This window comes from Oncorhynchus tshawytscha, linkage group LG04 (assembly GCF_018296145.1).
Source record: "Oncorhynchus tshawytscha isolate Ot180627B linkage group LG04, Otsh_v2.0, whole genome shotgun sequence".
In the NCBI taxonomy this organism is placed as follows: Eukaryota; Metazoa; Chordata; class Actinopteri; order Salmoniformes; family Salmonidae; genus Oncorhynchus; species Oncorhynchus tshawytscha.
The window spans coordinates 42,488,318-42,504,328 of record NC_056432.1 but is presented as its reverse complement, the minus strand read 5'-3'; the positions used below and the strand labels follow the sequence as shown (position 1 = coordinate 42,504,328).

At 44.7% G+C, this 16,011-nt stretch overlaps 1 protein-coding gene across 1 annotated transcript in view; it reads left to right on the top strand.

Moving 5' to 3' along the window:
- Positions 1-16,011, top strand: part of abca2 (ATP-binding cassette, sub-family A (ABC1), member 2) — a 79,497-nt gene that overhangs the window by 60,466 nt on the left and 3,020 nt on the right. Inside the window, exons 24-49 of the mRNA XM_042320751.1 lie at positions 233-406; positions 877-1,097; positions 2,418-2,538; positions 2,906-2,985; positions 3,186-3,408; positions 3,678-3,896; positions 4,214-4,316; positions 4,563-4,888; positions 5,160-5,373; positions 5,483-5,588; positions 6,057-6,168; positions 7,220-7,280; positions 7,464-7,638; positions 7,843-7,958; positions 8,286-8,433; positions 8,679-8,802; positions 8,911-9,043; positions 10,192-10,312; positions 11,940-12,118; positions 12,634-12,775; positions 12,919-13,053; positions 13,333-13,436; positions 13,666-13,758; positions 14,186-14,288; positions 14,768-14,905; positions 15,715-15,924. Coding sequence (XP_042176685.1) covers positions 233-406; positions 877-1,097; positions 2,418-2,538; positions 2,906-2,985; positions 3,186-3,408; positions 3,678-3,896; positions 4,214-4,316; positions 4,563-4,888; positions 5,160-5,373; positions 5,483-5,588; positions 6,057-6,168; positions 7,220-7,280; positions 7,464-7,638; positions 7,843-7,958; positions 8,286-8,433; positions 8,679-8,802; positions 8,911-9,043; positions 10,192-10,312; positions 11,940-12,118; positions 12,634-12,775; positions 12,919-13,053; positions 13,333-13,436; positions 13,666-13,758; positions 14,186-14,288; positions 14,768-14,905; positions 15,715-15,924 — 3,881 coding nt within the window. The remainder of the gene's footprint in view (positions 1-232; positions 407-876; positions 1,098-2,417; positions 2,539-2,905; positions 2,986-3,185; positions 3,409-3,677; positions 3,897-4,213; positions 4,317-4,562; positions 4,889-5,159; positions 5,374-5,482; positions 5,589-6,056; positions 6,169-7,219; positions 7,281-7,463; positions 7,639-7,842; positions 7,959-8,285; positions 8,434-8,678; positions 8,803-8,910; positions 9,044-10,191; positions 10,313-11,939; positions 12,119-12,633; positions 12,776-12,918; positions 13,054-13,332; positions 13,437-13,665; positions 13,759-14,185; positions 14,289-14,767; positions 14,906-15,714; positions 15,925-16,011) is intronic.

Genomic DNA, 16,011 nt, shown 5'->3' with positions numbered 1-16,011 from the left:
ACATCCAGCCAACTTGATACAACTGTGGAACCATTGGAGTCAACATGGGCCAGCATCCCTGTGGAATGCTTTCGACACCTTGTAGAGTACGTACAGTACATGCCCTGACGAAATGAGGCTGTTCTGAGGGCAACACCTTCAATATTAGGAAGGTGTTGCTAATATTAGGTGTTGCTAATGTTTTGTGCACTCGGTGTATATTGAAAGAGAAACATTTCAACTGTGCTTCTAGGTCGCACCATCCTGCTGTCCACCCACCACATGGATGAGGCTGACCTGTTAGGAGACCGCATAGCCATCATCTCCCATGGGAAACTCAAGTGCTGCGGCTCCCCACTCTTTCTCAAGAGCACCTACGGAGACGGCTACAAACTCACCCTGGTCAAGAAACAGAGTGAGAGCGGGGGTGAGTCTTTTCTATGTGTATATGTGTGTTTCTCTTTGTCATTTTGTCACAAGCTGTCTCAGTCTATTATCAATGACAAACTTCCTTTGTCCCTCACTTTTAGAATATGATGGATTTGTTCTCTGTCAGTGGAAGTTGTTGAGGGGACGACGGCTCATAATAATGGCCGGAATGGAGCGAACAGCATCAACACATGGAAAACATGTGTTTGATGTATTTGATACCATTCAACATATTCCACTCCAGACATTACCACGAGCCCGTCCTCCCCAATTAAGGTGCCACCAACCTCCTGTGTTCTCTATAATATCCTTCAGTTTCTCTTTTAAAAGTCTTTGAACATGTACAGCTAGTATTTTGCCTTTGAAAATGATCTTTGTCCTCTACTTTTCCCGCTGCCCCACTCTCTGCTTACACCTTATCCTCCTTTCCCTCCCTCCATCCATCATGCTGTGTGTTTGTGCCTCCAGACCAGGTCACCCAGCCCCAGCCTCCCTCCACCGTGTCCCCTTCCTCCTCCTCCCTGTCCCCCTCCTCCTCCTCCCTTTCTCCCTGCTCAGAGACCCGGGTCACCCAGTTCATTCGTCAGTTTGTGGGGTCCTGTCTGCTGGTGTCTGACTCCAACACTGAACTATCCTATGTGTTGCCCTCTGAGGCTGTCAAGAAGGGCTGCTTCGAGAGGCTATTTCAGGTACACACTCAGAAAGACACAGACCTAGAGATGAAGGTACACCCACACAGACACAGACCTAGAGATGAAGGTACACCCACTCAGACACAGACCTAGAGATGAAGGTACACCCACTCAGACACAGACCTAGAGATGAAGGTACACCCACTCAGACACAGACCTAGAGATGAAGGTACACCCACTCAGACACAGACCTAGAGATGAAGGTACACCCACTCAGACACAGACCTAGAGATGAAGGTACACCCACTCAGACACAGACCTAGAGATGAAGGTACACCCACTCAGACACAGACCTAGAGATGAAGGTACATCCACTCAGACAAACACAGACCTCGAGATGAAGGTACATCCACTCAGACAGACACAGACCTCGAGATGAAGGTACACCCACTCAGACACAGACACGGAGCTAGAGATGAAGGTACACCCACTCAGACACAGACCTAGAGATGAAGGTACACCCACTCAGACACAGACACAGACCTAGAGATGAAGGTACACCCACTCAGACACAGACACAGACACAGACACAGACCTATGAAGGTACACCCACTCAGACACAGACCTAGACATGAAGGTACACCCACTCAGACACAGACCTGTAAACATGAAGGTACACACACTCAGACACAGATGTAAACATGAAGGTACACCCACTCAGACACAGACCTAGTAGACATGTAGGTACACCCACTCACCCACTCAGACACAGACCTAGACATGTACACCCACTCAGACACAGACCTAGACATGAAGGTACACCCACTCAGACACAGACCTAGACATGGAGGTACACCCACTCAAACACAGACACAGACCTAGAGATTAAGGTACACCCACTCAGACACAGACGTAGACATGAAGGTACACCCACTCAGACACAGACTTAGACATGAAGATACACCCACTCAGACACAGACTTAGACATGAAGGTACACCCACTCAGACACAGACCTAGAGATGAAGGTGCACCCACTCAGACACAGACCTAGAGATGAAGGTACACCCACTCAGACTCAGACACAGACCTAGAGATGAAAGTACACCCACTCAGACACAGACCTAGACATGGAGGTACACCCACTCAGACTCAGACACAGACCTAGAGATAAAGGTACACACCCACCCACTCAGACAGACATACAGACAAAGACCCACACACTCAGAGAGACACATGACCTAGAGGGACTTGACCCACACACATAGACAGACGAAGACCTAGAGACTCTTTCAGGCACTCACTTAGACAGACAAATGTCACCCTATTCCCATTATAGTGCACTACTTTTGACCAGAGCCCATATTTCCTATTCCCAGGCATTGGAGCAAAATCTGGCCATCTTGGCTCTGACCAGCTTCGGAGTGATGGACACCACTCTGGAGGAGGTCTTCCTCAAGGTGTCGGAGGAGGACCAGTCCCTGGAGAACAGTGATGCCGGTGAGACCAAAGAAATATGCTTTTACTTCTATGGGTACACTCAAAATGACTGCCAGTCCACCCATTATGGCATCATTGACTTGAATAGGGATGTCCATTCTAGTAATTCTATTTTTGTGTGTGGGACCAAAGCTGTGTGTGTCTGTCTGCGGCTACACGGATCAATAAAGTTATTTTGGGAGGGCTTCATTACATTAATAATTTATGATACACATCATGAATTTCATTTCTGCTGAGTTTGCAAACAGTGTTTGCGTTGCCAAATAGCTAAATGCTGACATAGACGTTTCACAAGTTATCTATTTAGTGTTGGTGTTGCAAATCTTTAAATGTTAATCATGATCTCTTAAATTCTCTCTCCTCCCAGACATGAAGGATTCCCTAGGCGGTATCTCAGTGGGGAAACCTGCTGCTGCAGTGGGTGTGGGAGGCTCTGGAAAGCCAGAGGTAGGGATTAGTTCAACACATGCTTTTCAGAATGGATTATTAGTTGATTGCAAAACAGTTCATTATTTAAACAAAGGAAACATTCTAGTAATTTCACAAATGTGTTTATTTTATTTTAGCTTCCCTTCTTTTCTAATTGATAAAAAACCCCTTGGTTGACTAATTACTTATTTGACTTACTTTCTCCCTATCCTCCCTAGCCGGGGGCTCCTGCGGGGAGCAGCAGCAGTGTGGAGAGGCCAGAGGTAGAGCTCTCTAACCTGGTGATGTGCTCCAGGCTCAGCCAGAGCCAATCCTCCCTGTGCTCCTCCTCCTCCCTGGGGTCCGTGCTGGGGGATGAGGAAGGGCTCTACACAGACTTCTACGGAGACTACTGCCGCCTCTTCGACAACGGACGGGACCCTCACTCTACCAGCCTGAGGGGTAAGAGTCCCACTGTTGGATGAGGAGACTGAAGGACATCGAGAGGGTGTTACTCAGTGAATACCTTTTTTTTTAAATCTTCATTATATTTAACCAGGTATGTTTTTAAGAACACGTTCTCTTTTACAACACGTACCTGGCCAACTGGGGGCATTGAGATATATAGTATGGTTGGATGAGCTTATGAGAGTCATTTTCCTCCATGTGAGGTGTTTTTAGGCTTTTGCTAATGTCTCTCTTTGTCTCGCTCCATCTCTCTCTACCTCCAGAGGACGTGGAGGAGGCCTCCCCTGAGCCTGTGGTCCTGGAGGGGCAGGGCAGCTTCAAGCTGGAGGGCTGGTGGCTGAAGCTACGCCAGTTCCACGGCCTCATCGTCAAGAGGTTCCACTGTGCCAAGAGGAACACCAAGGGCCTCTTCTCACAGATCCTGCTGCCCGCGTTCTTCGTCTGCGTGGCCATGACTGTAGCACTCTCTGTGCCTTCCATCGGTGAGGACAACTACAAGTGACATTACATTTGAACATCTTAGTCATACAGCAGGCACTCTTATCCGGAGTGTAGTCAACTAAGTTTAGTAGGAGAAAACAAACCACATATCACAGTTCTAGCATGTGGACTCTTCTTCGAAATACCCGCTGTGAGCAGAATCAGTGGCAGGAAGAAGACAAGTGCAGGTGTGAGTGCACGGCAGACAGGTACCGTTTGTTTCCCCTCAAGTTCAACTACAGCTGACCTTGACCCTGACTTGGCTGTTTGTCAGTGTTTGTAGGTCATCGTGGTGTGATGTCTGTCTTCTGTTCTCCAGGAGATCTGCCACCACTGATCCTGTCCCCATCCCAGTACCACAACTACACCCAGCCCCGTGGCAACTTCATCCCCTACGCCAACGAAGACCGCCCACAGTACAGGTCAGACAGACAATGGGAGTAGGAGACTGCATGTCACTCTAGTATATCCACAATTTAAATGCGTTGTTTTACACATCCATAATCGTGTCCTTCTTTCTGGCCGGTAACATTATGCGTTCATTTGTGCATCTGAGTCTGAGTTATCACCCATCGTACACAACATCATTAGTCTAATCTACAGGACATGGATGTGGTAAAGCTTCCTTCTATAGCTTTATAACAGCCTCCTGTTCTTCCTCTCCTCAGGAGTAAACTGTCCCCGGATGCCAGCCCTCAGAAGATCGCCAACACGCTGCGTCTGCCATCGGGCGTGGGCGCCACCTGCGTCCTCAAAACGCCCTTCAACAGCACCCTGGACCAGCTGGCACAGACGCTCAACCCCAGCGCCAACAACAGCAAGACCCTGGCCGCCCGCTACTTTGACTCCATGTGTCTGGACTCCTTCACCCAGGGAGTGCCACTGTCCAACTTCGTACCCCCTCCCCCCTCGCCAGCCCCCTCCGATGACCCCGACACTCACTTTGAGGATGGGCTGTGGAACTTCACTGCCACCACTCCCACCACTGTCAGGGGTACGTCTTTGCGCCCCTCCCACCGCCGTGCTCAATGCTCAGGTGGTAAAAACTGTCGAAAAGGATATATGTTATACTTCGTATGTAGGCTAATGTTTTATGTGTCATATAATTGCATTATATCAACATTATATAATTGTATTTGATAGTTACAGTTGAGTCCTGTGTCGGCCATTCTGGCTCAGTCAAGGCTTACTTACTCTACTTGCTTACTAGAGTCCTCTACAGTAGCCTCCCTAAAAATCCTGCCTCTGTCTGTGTCTGTCTTTAGAAACGGTGACGTCTCCTCCCACCCTGCCCCTGTTCATTCGGGAGCTGGTTCGTTGTATCTGCTCCATGCAGGGGACGGGCTTCTCCTGCCCCAGCGGGGTGGGGGGGCGGCCGCCCCTTATGAAGGTGGTCACCGGGGACATTCTGGTAGACATTACTGGGCGCAATGTGTCAGAGTATCTCCTCTACACCTCTGACAGACTGCGCCTGCACAGGTAACAGACTCACTGGGGTCGGGCACAGGTAACAGAGTCACCAGGCTCGGGCACAGACGCATACACACACAATTGAAATGTCTTTTCTCTCTCCCTCCCTCTCTCCTAGATATGGAGGACTCACAGTAGGCAACATACAGAAATCAGTCCCAGCATCCTTTGGGAAAAAGACTCCGCCCATGGTTCGCAAAATAGCAGTCCGCCGATCAGCTCAGGTCAGCAGAATGGCATTTTCTTGAAAGGGGGAGGGTGTAGTGCACTATATAGGGAATAGGGCTCTGGTCTACAGTAGCGCACTATATAGGGAATAGGGCTCTGGTCTACAGTAGTGCACTATATAGGGAAAAGGGCTCTGGTCTACAGTAGTGCACTATATAGGGAATAGGGCTCTGGTCTACAGTAGTGCACTATATAGGGAATAGGGCTCTGGTCTACAGTAGTGCACTATATAGGGAAAAGGGCTCTGGTCTACAGTAGTGCACTATATAGGGAGTAGGGCTCTGGTCTACAGTAGTGCACTATATAGGGAAAAGGGCTCTGGTCTACAGTAGTGCACTATATAGGGAAAAGGGTGCCATTTGAGATGCAACTCTAGTGTCAGTTTGATGGACAGGTTTATTATTACACTTAGCTATTTGCGCTGCTGTGTCATTGCCAGTGACATAAATGTCCCCTCCCAATAGGTGCTGTTCAATAATAAAGGGTACCACAGCATGCCAACCTATCTCAACGTCCTCAACAATGCCATCCTGCGTGCCAACCTGCCTCCAGGCAAGGGCAACCCTGCTGCATACGGTAAGAGATGCTGTCCATGAGAAGAGGGGACATACAGGTAACTGCCAAAATAAAGTAGACACTTGAGTAAATAAGGGATACAAAGTATATTGAAAGCAGGTGCTTCCACACAGGTGTGGTTCCTGAGGTAATTAAGCCCAGTTGCCCATTATTTTGGCTACGCGATGGCTAGAAGAGACCTCACTGACTGTTAAAGAGGGCTCTCAAAGGAGCATAGAGGTTTTTAAAGTGTGTGTGTGTGTGTCACCTGATCTCAACACAGTTGAATACTTATGGAATCTTCTGGAGAATTTTCCACCACCATAAAAAAAAACACAAAATTATGGAATTTCTCATGGAAGAATGGTGTTGCATCCCACCAATAGAGTTCCAGACACTTGTAGAATCTGTTCTGTTGGCTAGTTGTGGCCCAACGCCCTATTAAGACACCTTATGTCAGTGTTACCTGTACATACTCAGAAGCCTGGTTCCAGATCAGTTTTTTATCTTGCCAACTCCATGACGATGAGTGACAACAAAGAGTATCTATGTACTGACAAGATACTGGACTGACCACTCTAGCAATGGAAATAAATGAAGGCAGACGAGAGGAGGCGGAAAAAGCCAATGAGAGGGCCGATATGTGTGTGAACAAAAGGCACAGCTCCGATATAAAATTGTTTTTCTCAAAGTTGCTGGAATGCCACTGGCGTACACTTATATCAATACATTTGTAAAAACCTAAACATTACCAACTTCTTTTAGATCAAATAAGCCTCACGTAGCAATTAGAAATCATATTTTATGTTGACCAAATTCCCACTTAGTCTGCTTCACGCTGTATTTTCACACGGACAGATTTAGGGCGGAGTCAAGACTCTTACTTCTCCCTTTTCTTCTCAGGTCGACAAGGAGTTAGCATTATAGCACAGGCTGATACTCTAGCTGGGATTATTTGAATCGGGTAGTTGTTTATGTGAAAATGTATTTTCTTAGTTCCTTGTATTAGTATCTGGGGATCAATATCTGTTCCCATCTAAACCATGTTATTGATGTGTGCTTGATTCTGCAGGAATCACACTGACCAACCACCCCATGAACCGTACCAGTGCAAGCCTCTCTCTGGACTACTTGTAAGAATTTATGCATTGAGTTACTTGGTGGTTACATATTATACTATATGTGGTACAACATTTCTGAAAAGTACCTGACAGTGTCTCCAATGGCACACTACTCCCTATTGGGCCTTATATAGAGGATAGGTTGCCATTTGGGATGCAGACACTGTCTTAGTAGCTTTCTTTTGCTCCCTCCAGGCTCCAGGGCACTGATGTGGTGATAGCTATCTTCATCATCGTGGCCATGTCCTTTGTACCAGCCAGCTTTGTGGTCTTTCTGGTGGCAGAGAAGTCGACCAAGGCCAAGCACCTGCAGTTTGTGTCTGGATGTGACCCTGTCATATACTGGCTGGCTAACTATATATGGGACATGGTGAGGGGGGTTTGTTATTGTGTGCGTTGTGCGGGCAAGTGCTCCCTATAGCCGTACTCTCTGAAACAAGTCCTACCAGGGCCTGTCTGTCTTCTGTCTGTTTGTACTGTTCATCCACAGAGGGTCCTATGAATATTTGAGAGATGTTGTCTATTTCTGCCAGCCTATCTAACTGAATCTCTCCTGTCTCGCTCTGTCTCTTAGTTGAACTACTTGGTGCCTGCCACGTGCTGTGTCCTTATCCTGTTTGTCTTTGACCTTCCTGCGTACACATCCCCAACCAACTTCCCTGCGGTCCTGTCTCTCTTCCTCCTCTATGGGTGAGTGCACTTCACAGAAGACACATCAGCACTTCTCTTATCTAAGACCCATTATGAGGGATACACAGAAAATGTGCTTTTGGATTCAGGTAACCTGGAAAAAAAGCATAGACATTGTTCCATTGATGACATAATTTAAGAACAGTAATGCATTATTCATAACTGTCTTTGACGATATCAAGAAACTGTAATGAATGTTTAATGAATATAGCCTATTATCATACATTCTTTCTCTCTCTCTCTCTCTCTCTCTCCCACTCTTTCATTCTCTTTCTCTCTCTTCAACCTTCTCTATCTCTCTCCCTCCCTCCCTCTCTCTCCCTTCAGGTGGTCTATCACTCCTATCATGTACCCGGCCTCCTTCTGTTTCGAGGTGCCCAGCACGGCCTATGTGTTCCTCATCGTCATCAACCTTTTCATAGGCATCACTGCCACAGTGGCCACCTTCCTGCTGCAGCTCTTTGAGCATGACAAGGTGTGTGCTTTACTCTGCTGACAGTATTGGTGTACTGACAGATTACAGAATTCCTATAACTTTCCCCAAGGTTTTTCTGAAATTCCGTTTGAAAGTTGCCCGAAATCAGGAGGGAAGAAGCAGGAAATCCCGAAACTTCTAAATAGGATTCCTGAAAAACCGAAGAATTTGGGGAAAATTACCAGAATTTAGCAACCCTATTTGAACATTTCCTCACACCACTGTGTTTTGGTCTCTCCCTGCAGGATCTGAAACTGGTGAACAGCTACCTAAAGTCCTGTTTCCTTATCTTCCCAAACTACAACCTGGGTCACGGCCTGATGGAAATGGCCTACAACGAATACATCAATGAGTACTATGCTAAAATAGGTATTGTTACAGTTCAATTATATTTCAAGTTCTGTACATTTGAATCCTGCCCTCCTCCTGTTGAATTTAATCAATCTATTCAATCTCTCTTAAATATTTAACTCTCAGGTCAGTTTGACAAGATCAAGTCTCCCTTTGAGTGGGACATTGTGACTCGAGGGCTGGTAGCCATGACAATCGAGGGCTTTGTAGGATTCTTCATCACCATCCTGTGTCAGTACAACTTCCTCAGGAAACCCTTGTGAGTGTGTGTGTGTCTGCTTGTGTGTGTAGGTGCATGCTATGTGCAGTGTGTGTGTGTGTGTGTGTGTGTGTGTGTGTGTGTGTGTGTGTGTGTGACACCAATAAGATCCACTGTAGTGTTCTAGGTCTGTGCACACTCTGAGTGTGTGTGTGTAGGCTTCTGGTCCCCACAAGCATAGAAAACAAACAAACATTTGACCAACTGGGGACATTTTGTTAATCCCCACAGAGTCAAATGCTATTTCTAGGGGGTTTAGGGTTAAGGTTATAGTTAGTATTAGGGTTAGGAGCTAGGGTTAGTCTAAGGGTTAAGGTTATAGTTAGTATTAGGGTTAGGAGCTAGGGTTAGTCTAAGGGTTAGGGTTACAGTTAGTATTAGGAACTAGGGTTAGTCTAAGGGTTAGGGTTATAGTTAGTATTAGGGTTAGGAGCTATGGTTAGTCTAAGGGTTAGGGTTACAGTTAGTATTAGGGTTAGGAGCTAGGGTTTAGTCTTACAGTTAATTAGGGTTTAGGGTTACAGTTAGTATTAGGGTTAGTTTAGGGGTTAGCTAAGGGTTAGTCTAAGGGTTATAGTTAGTATTAGGGTTTACAGTTAGTATTAGGGTTAGGAGCTAGGGTTTAGTTTACTTAAGGGTTTAGTCTAAGGGTTAGGGTTAGGGTTACAGTTAGTATTAGGGTTAGGAGCTAGGGTTAGTCTAAGGGTTAGTCTAAGGGTTAGGGTTATAGTTAGTATTAGGGTTAGGAGCTAGGGTTAGTCTAAGGGTTAGGGTTACAGTTAGTATTAGGGTTAGGAGCTAGGGTTAGTCTAAGGGTTAGTCTAAGGGTTAGGGTTACAGTTAGTATTAGGGTTAGGAGCTAGGGTTAGTCTAAGGGTTAGTCTAAGGGTTAGGGTTACAGTTAGATCTTTGGGTTAAGGCAAGAGTATGAGTTAGGGTTACATTTAGGGTTAAGGGAAATAGGATTTTGAATGGGACTGAATTGTGTTAGCTGTACAAAGGTTAGCTGTACAAGACTGTGTGTGTGTGTGTGTGTGTGTGTGTGTGTGTGTGTGTGTGTGTGTGTGTGTGTGTGTGTGTGTGTGTGTGTGTGTGTGTGTGTGTGTGTGTGTGTGTGTGTGTGTGTGTGTGTGTGTGTACTGTAACAGGAGAGTACCAGTGAGCAGCCAGCTCATAGAGGATGATGATGTGGATGTGGCCTGTGAGAGACGGAGAGTACTGAGAGGAGATGCTGACAACGACATGCTGAAGATTGACAACCTCACCAAGGTCAGACAGACACAGAGATCCCAATGTGCTTTATTTAGCTTCAGGACCAGAATAGATAAGTGTATAGTAGGTTTAATAGCATTAAGGTCAATTGAGTATCACTAGACAATAGTGGTAATGCTGAGCGATTTGTGCTTTTTGAGGTTGTTTCGCTTCAGTTATTTAAAAAATAATCACGGTTTTCGATTTCGATATTTTTTTTAAACATGGAATGCACTATGCATTATGTGGGTTGAATGCTATAACAACACAGAATAAAACAATGAATAAAAGTCCCATGATGATAGTGACTGCCCATTACTGCTTACTACTATCATTTATTCACACTACTTTACTAATAAAATATTTAAGTTGTTGTGTATAGTGTATTTTTTTATTTGATGACTTTATTATTTCATTCCAAGTCATCTCTTATCTCTATAAAGCTGCTGTCTGACAAAATCTCTATTTTAGTAGCTATTCAAAGTAAATAAGGCATACTTTTATGCCTGCTGGCCTATCAATCACTTAGATCAGGGATGGGCAACTGGTGGCATGCCTCTCTTTTGAAGGTCCTCGGATCAATTCCTCGGAGCCCCATCCCCAAAGAAACATATATATATATATATATATATATATATATATATATATATATATATATATATATATATATATATATATATATATATATCCTTTTTTTTGGGAACTCAGCTGTGGTCTTAACGAGTTAGAATAGTAGAATACACAAGGTGCAATTTCGAAATTTGGTTGTTCATCAGCAGTTTCTCTCTTGTTATGCCAGTCATTGACAGTCACTCAATTAGCCCATGTCAGCTAAAATGTATAGATGTATTCTAATGGCCAGCTATCTAAACTTAGTAATCATGGTCGAATTACCGGCCGGGGGGGCCACCATTGATTTTGTTAGTCAGTCTCACTCAGATATCATATTAAAAACTGCAAACATTTCTCTCCATCCTCTGGCAAGTTGTGTGGAATCCTCTTCGCTCAATGGCTCAATGTGTAGAATCAATCGCTCAATGTGTAGAATTGCACATAATTAACTATAAAATGTATGGATGTGGGTACGCAGGCCTGTGAGCAACTGCGGCCCCTCATGATCAAAGTTGCCCATCCCTGACTTAGATAATGTATATTCAGGTAGAGATATTTGATTTGATTTGATTTGAGATACCTCGCGAAGCAACTGCTCTGTCATTCTCTGTCATGCTAAGCTATGTAGAATATTGGCCTGTTTGAAACGCCATACTGCATCGCACAGTTCGGGCTTGATCTGATTTATGTGAAGAGAAATTGCGCAATGTGCGCATTGAGCTCACAGAATTTTTTTTACAAGAGGAATTAAATAATTTAACTGATGTCATCAATTAGTTGTTTAACAACCGAAAAAATAACCAACATTTCGGTTAATCGCTCAGCACTAACTAGAGGCAACATTTTTGTGGTGTAAAACAGAACAAATCTGTGCAAAAAATACTATACACCTCATTGTAATCTGGCAGCATGATTTAAATAGACATTTTTCTTCAACAATGTGCATTACAAGGAGGCTATTTAAACTTTAGACTTATGTAAAACGCGCAATGCATAAATAGTCCCCTCCTTATACCATGCTCTGTGTCACTAGGTGTACAAGTCGAGGAAGATGGGTCGTATCTTGGCTGTTGACCGGTTGTGTCTGGGCGTGCGTCCTGGGGAGTGTTTTGGCCTCCTGGGGGTGAACGGAGCAGGGAAGACCACCACCTTTAAGATGCTGACTGGTGACGAGAGCACCACGGGAGGGGAGGCCTTCATAGGGGGAAACAGGTATTTTACATATACACCAGGTCTTGCGTACCAAATTGCACCCGATTCCCTTTATAGTGTACTACATTTGATGGGCCCTGGTCAAAAGTAGTGCACTATATAGGTAACAGGGTGCCATTTGGGACGTAACCCAGATGGGTCTTTAATCACAATGCTAACACAAATCTCTATGCTAGTCTTAGTAAAAGTTTATACAGATACTGGTACTGTAGCCTACCTGAGATTGATACAGAAGTGGTTATTGCTAATTCCAATACACGTCTCAATGTGTTATGCTAGTTTTAGTAATAAATCTGTACATCGTGGCCCGTATTCATAAATTGTCTCAGGAGTGCTGATCTATAATCAGTTTAGCTTAGCAGTTAGCAGTTAGCAGTTTAGCAGTTTTTGATAATCATCAGTAAGACTATATGGACAGGGAGGACGTGAGGCTCGATCAGTGCTCCTACTCTTAGACGCTTTATGATTTCGGGCCCAGGTACTGTTGTTGAGCTGGATCTGTGTTTTGTCGTCAGTATCCTGAGGGAGCTGTTGAGAGTGCAGCAGAGCATTGGTTACTGCCCTCAGTTTGATGCCTTGTTTGAAGACCTGACAGCCAGAGAGCACCTGGAGCTGTACACACGCCTCCGAGGCATCCCCTGGAAGGACGAGCAGAGGGTACGGCTACAACACACCCAAACTCTCAAGCAGGCACACACACACTCTCCACATTTCACATTCAAAATATTATATTACTGTGTTATTTTTCTGAATCGATGTTGTTGAAAAGTTCCTCGTTTACTTTCGTCTTCCCCTCTCAGGTGGTCTCGTGGGCCCTAGAGAAACTGGAGCTCTCCAAGTATGCAGACAAGCCTGCTGGCACCTACAGTGGGGGAAACAAGCGCAAGCTGTCTACTGCCATCGCCCTCATCGGATACCCCTCTCTCATCTTCCTGGTTAGACTCACTCAAACCCATCACCATGGGTGTGACCCAAATGTCACCCAAATGACACCCTATTCTCTATATAGTGCACTACTTTTGACCAGGGACCATAGGACTCTGGCTAATTTTTATTTTATTATATTTTTTTGGTTCTCTTCATTTAAAACAAAATATTTTTATTGTCTTTTTTGGGGGAAAAATTCTAAAATACTTACAAAAATACATATTCTCCTCTGGATAAGATAGAATACCCTCATTTCTGATTGTGTCCTGTTCTGTGTGTTTGTCCAGGATGAACCTACTACAGGGATGGACCCTAAGGCCCGCAGATTCCTCTGGAACCTCATCCTTGATGTCATCAAGACGGGACGCTCTGTGGTGCTGACGTCACACAGGTGAGACGCTCATTCTCATCAGACATGTACTGCATACTGTGTGCTGCTAATGTATTCACTACTATCTGTATTATTGAAGTGTTGTGGGTAAGACGTCTGTTATCCCCTGCCTTGCGCTCACACCCACGCTTGTTTTGTCCTCCTGGCACTGATTCTGCCGATAGCAGTGACTGTCAGTATGTCTGCTAAATGACTCAAATGTCAACTGTGAATGTCTCTGTCTCTGCAGTATGGAGGAATGTGAGGCTCTGTGCACCAGACTGGGCATCATGGTCAACGGCAGGTTCAAATGCCTGGGCAGCATCCAGCACCTCAAGAACAGGTCAGCAGAAGTGCACACTCACTCAGCTAATGCAGGGTGTGGCCTCACTCTGTTGCTAGGCCAACCAGAAGCTGAAGACATTATGGGATGCCAACTCATCTGTAATCATCTTTGAATCACCCTTCTTTTTTTCTATTTCCTCCTTCCTTCAACTTGTCGTTTGTCTATACGGTTACACGACCTGTTATGTCATCTGTGACCCTGTTGAAATACTTCAGAAATGCATCCTTCCTTCCTTATTTCCTTGAGGTAAGCACAGATCCATATGTGGTTTGATAGATGTAAGCAAGGTTACCACCCTATTACTCTCCCAATCCAACCAATTTAGATCTGGGATTACTTCAAGGAAGAAGGTTGAATTTCTAAATTAAGCAATCATGGCCTGTGTGTCTTGTCTACTCTCATCCTGGTTGTGTCCCTTCCTTAGGTTTGGTGATGGTTACATGATCACAGTGCGGACTAGAACCAGTTCCAATGTGAAGGAGGTGGTGAGATTCTTCAACAGGAATTTCCCTGAGGCTGTACTAAAGGTACACATTACATTTGACATTTAGCAGACGCTCTTGTGCTATTTCTTTGTACTGCATTGTTGGGTTTGGAGCCTGCAAGAAAGGCATTTCACTGAACTTTTGCACGTGACATTAAAACTTGATACATGAGACTTATCCAGAGCGCTTACAAGTCAGTGCATTCAATTAGGGCCCTATTCATTCCGCATGGAGGAAGTTCAGCTTTACAGCGTGATTTAAATTTAAAGGCAATGTTCCTGCTATAGCAGAGAATGCATTCGCGATAAACGCTGCGTATGTCGTCGGCTCAATCGGAAATGACCTTAAAATGAAAGCTTCAGCTTTACAGATTGAGTAGAATCCTAAAGTTTAGTTGGACCACTTATCCCAGTTTTTTCAGGTAGACTCTTCTTTGACATAACTGCTATCAGCAGAGTCAGTGGCAGGGAAAAAACGCGATTGCAAGTAAGACAATTTGTTTGAATTGAATCCACCCCCAGGAGCGCCACCACACCAAAGTCCAGTTCCAGCTGAAGTCCGACAGGATCTCCCTGGCCCAGGTGTTCAGTAAGATGGAGCAGGTGGTGGGGGTGCTGGGGATAGAGGACTACTCTGTCAGCCAGACCACACTGGACAATGTGAGTTACTGTTACACTGTGTTTTAGTCATTTCCAGTGGTGGGGAAAAAGTACCCAATTTTCAAACTTGAGTATAAGTCAAGATAACTTAACAGAAAATGACTCAAGTAAAAGTCACCTAGTAAAATAGTACTTCAGTAAAAGTCTAAAAGTATTTGGTTTTAAATATACTTAAGTATCACAAGTAAATGTAATTGCTAAAATATACTTAAATATCAAAAGTAAAAAATATAAATATTTTCAAATTCCTTATATAAAGCAAACCAGACAGCATCATTTGTTTATTTTATTTTTATTTACAGATAGCCATGGGGCACTCTCCAACACTCATAATTTACAAACAAATCATTTTAGTCTGCCAGATCAGAGGCAGTATGGATGACCAGGGATGTTCTCTTGATAAGTGGGAATTAGACAATTTTCCTGTCCTGCTAAGCATTCAAAATGTAACAAGTATTTTGGGGTGTCAGGGAAAATGAATTGAGTAAAACAAACTTTTATTTAGGAATGTAGTGAGGTAAAAGTAAAAATTGTCAAAAATATAAATAGTAAAGTAAAGTACAGATACCCCAAAAATCTACTTAAGTAGTACTTTCAAGTATGTTTACTTAAGTACTTTACATCACTGGTCATTTCCACACTGAGACAGTACAGATGTGATTTTAAATGTTTATTAAAACAATCTGTTATTGCTCCCTTTCATGTTTGTTTGTTGACTTGAGGAAGGCCTTGCAGCTGAAACATCTAAAATAAAAAGTCTCAATTATATCCCCTAGTCTTTGTTTCTCTGCGTTCTCTCCCTTCCCTAGGTGTTCGTGAACTTTGCCAAGAAGCAAAGTGACAACCTGGAGCAGCAGGAGAGTTCCCCCCCTGGTGGAGGCCAGTCACCCCTGCAGCGCCTGCTCAACCTGCTGAGGCCCCGGCCAGCCAATACAGAGCTCAGCGCCCTGGTCAGCGAAGAGCAGGAGGAACTGGAGAGTGATGACGATGAGGGCCTCATCAGCTTTGAAGAGGAGAGGGTGAGAGGCGGGAAAAGAGAGGAGAAAGAGGAGGAGAGGGTGTAAAGGGAAGAGGGTTTGAGGGGAGAGGAGAAGACTGAGAAAGTG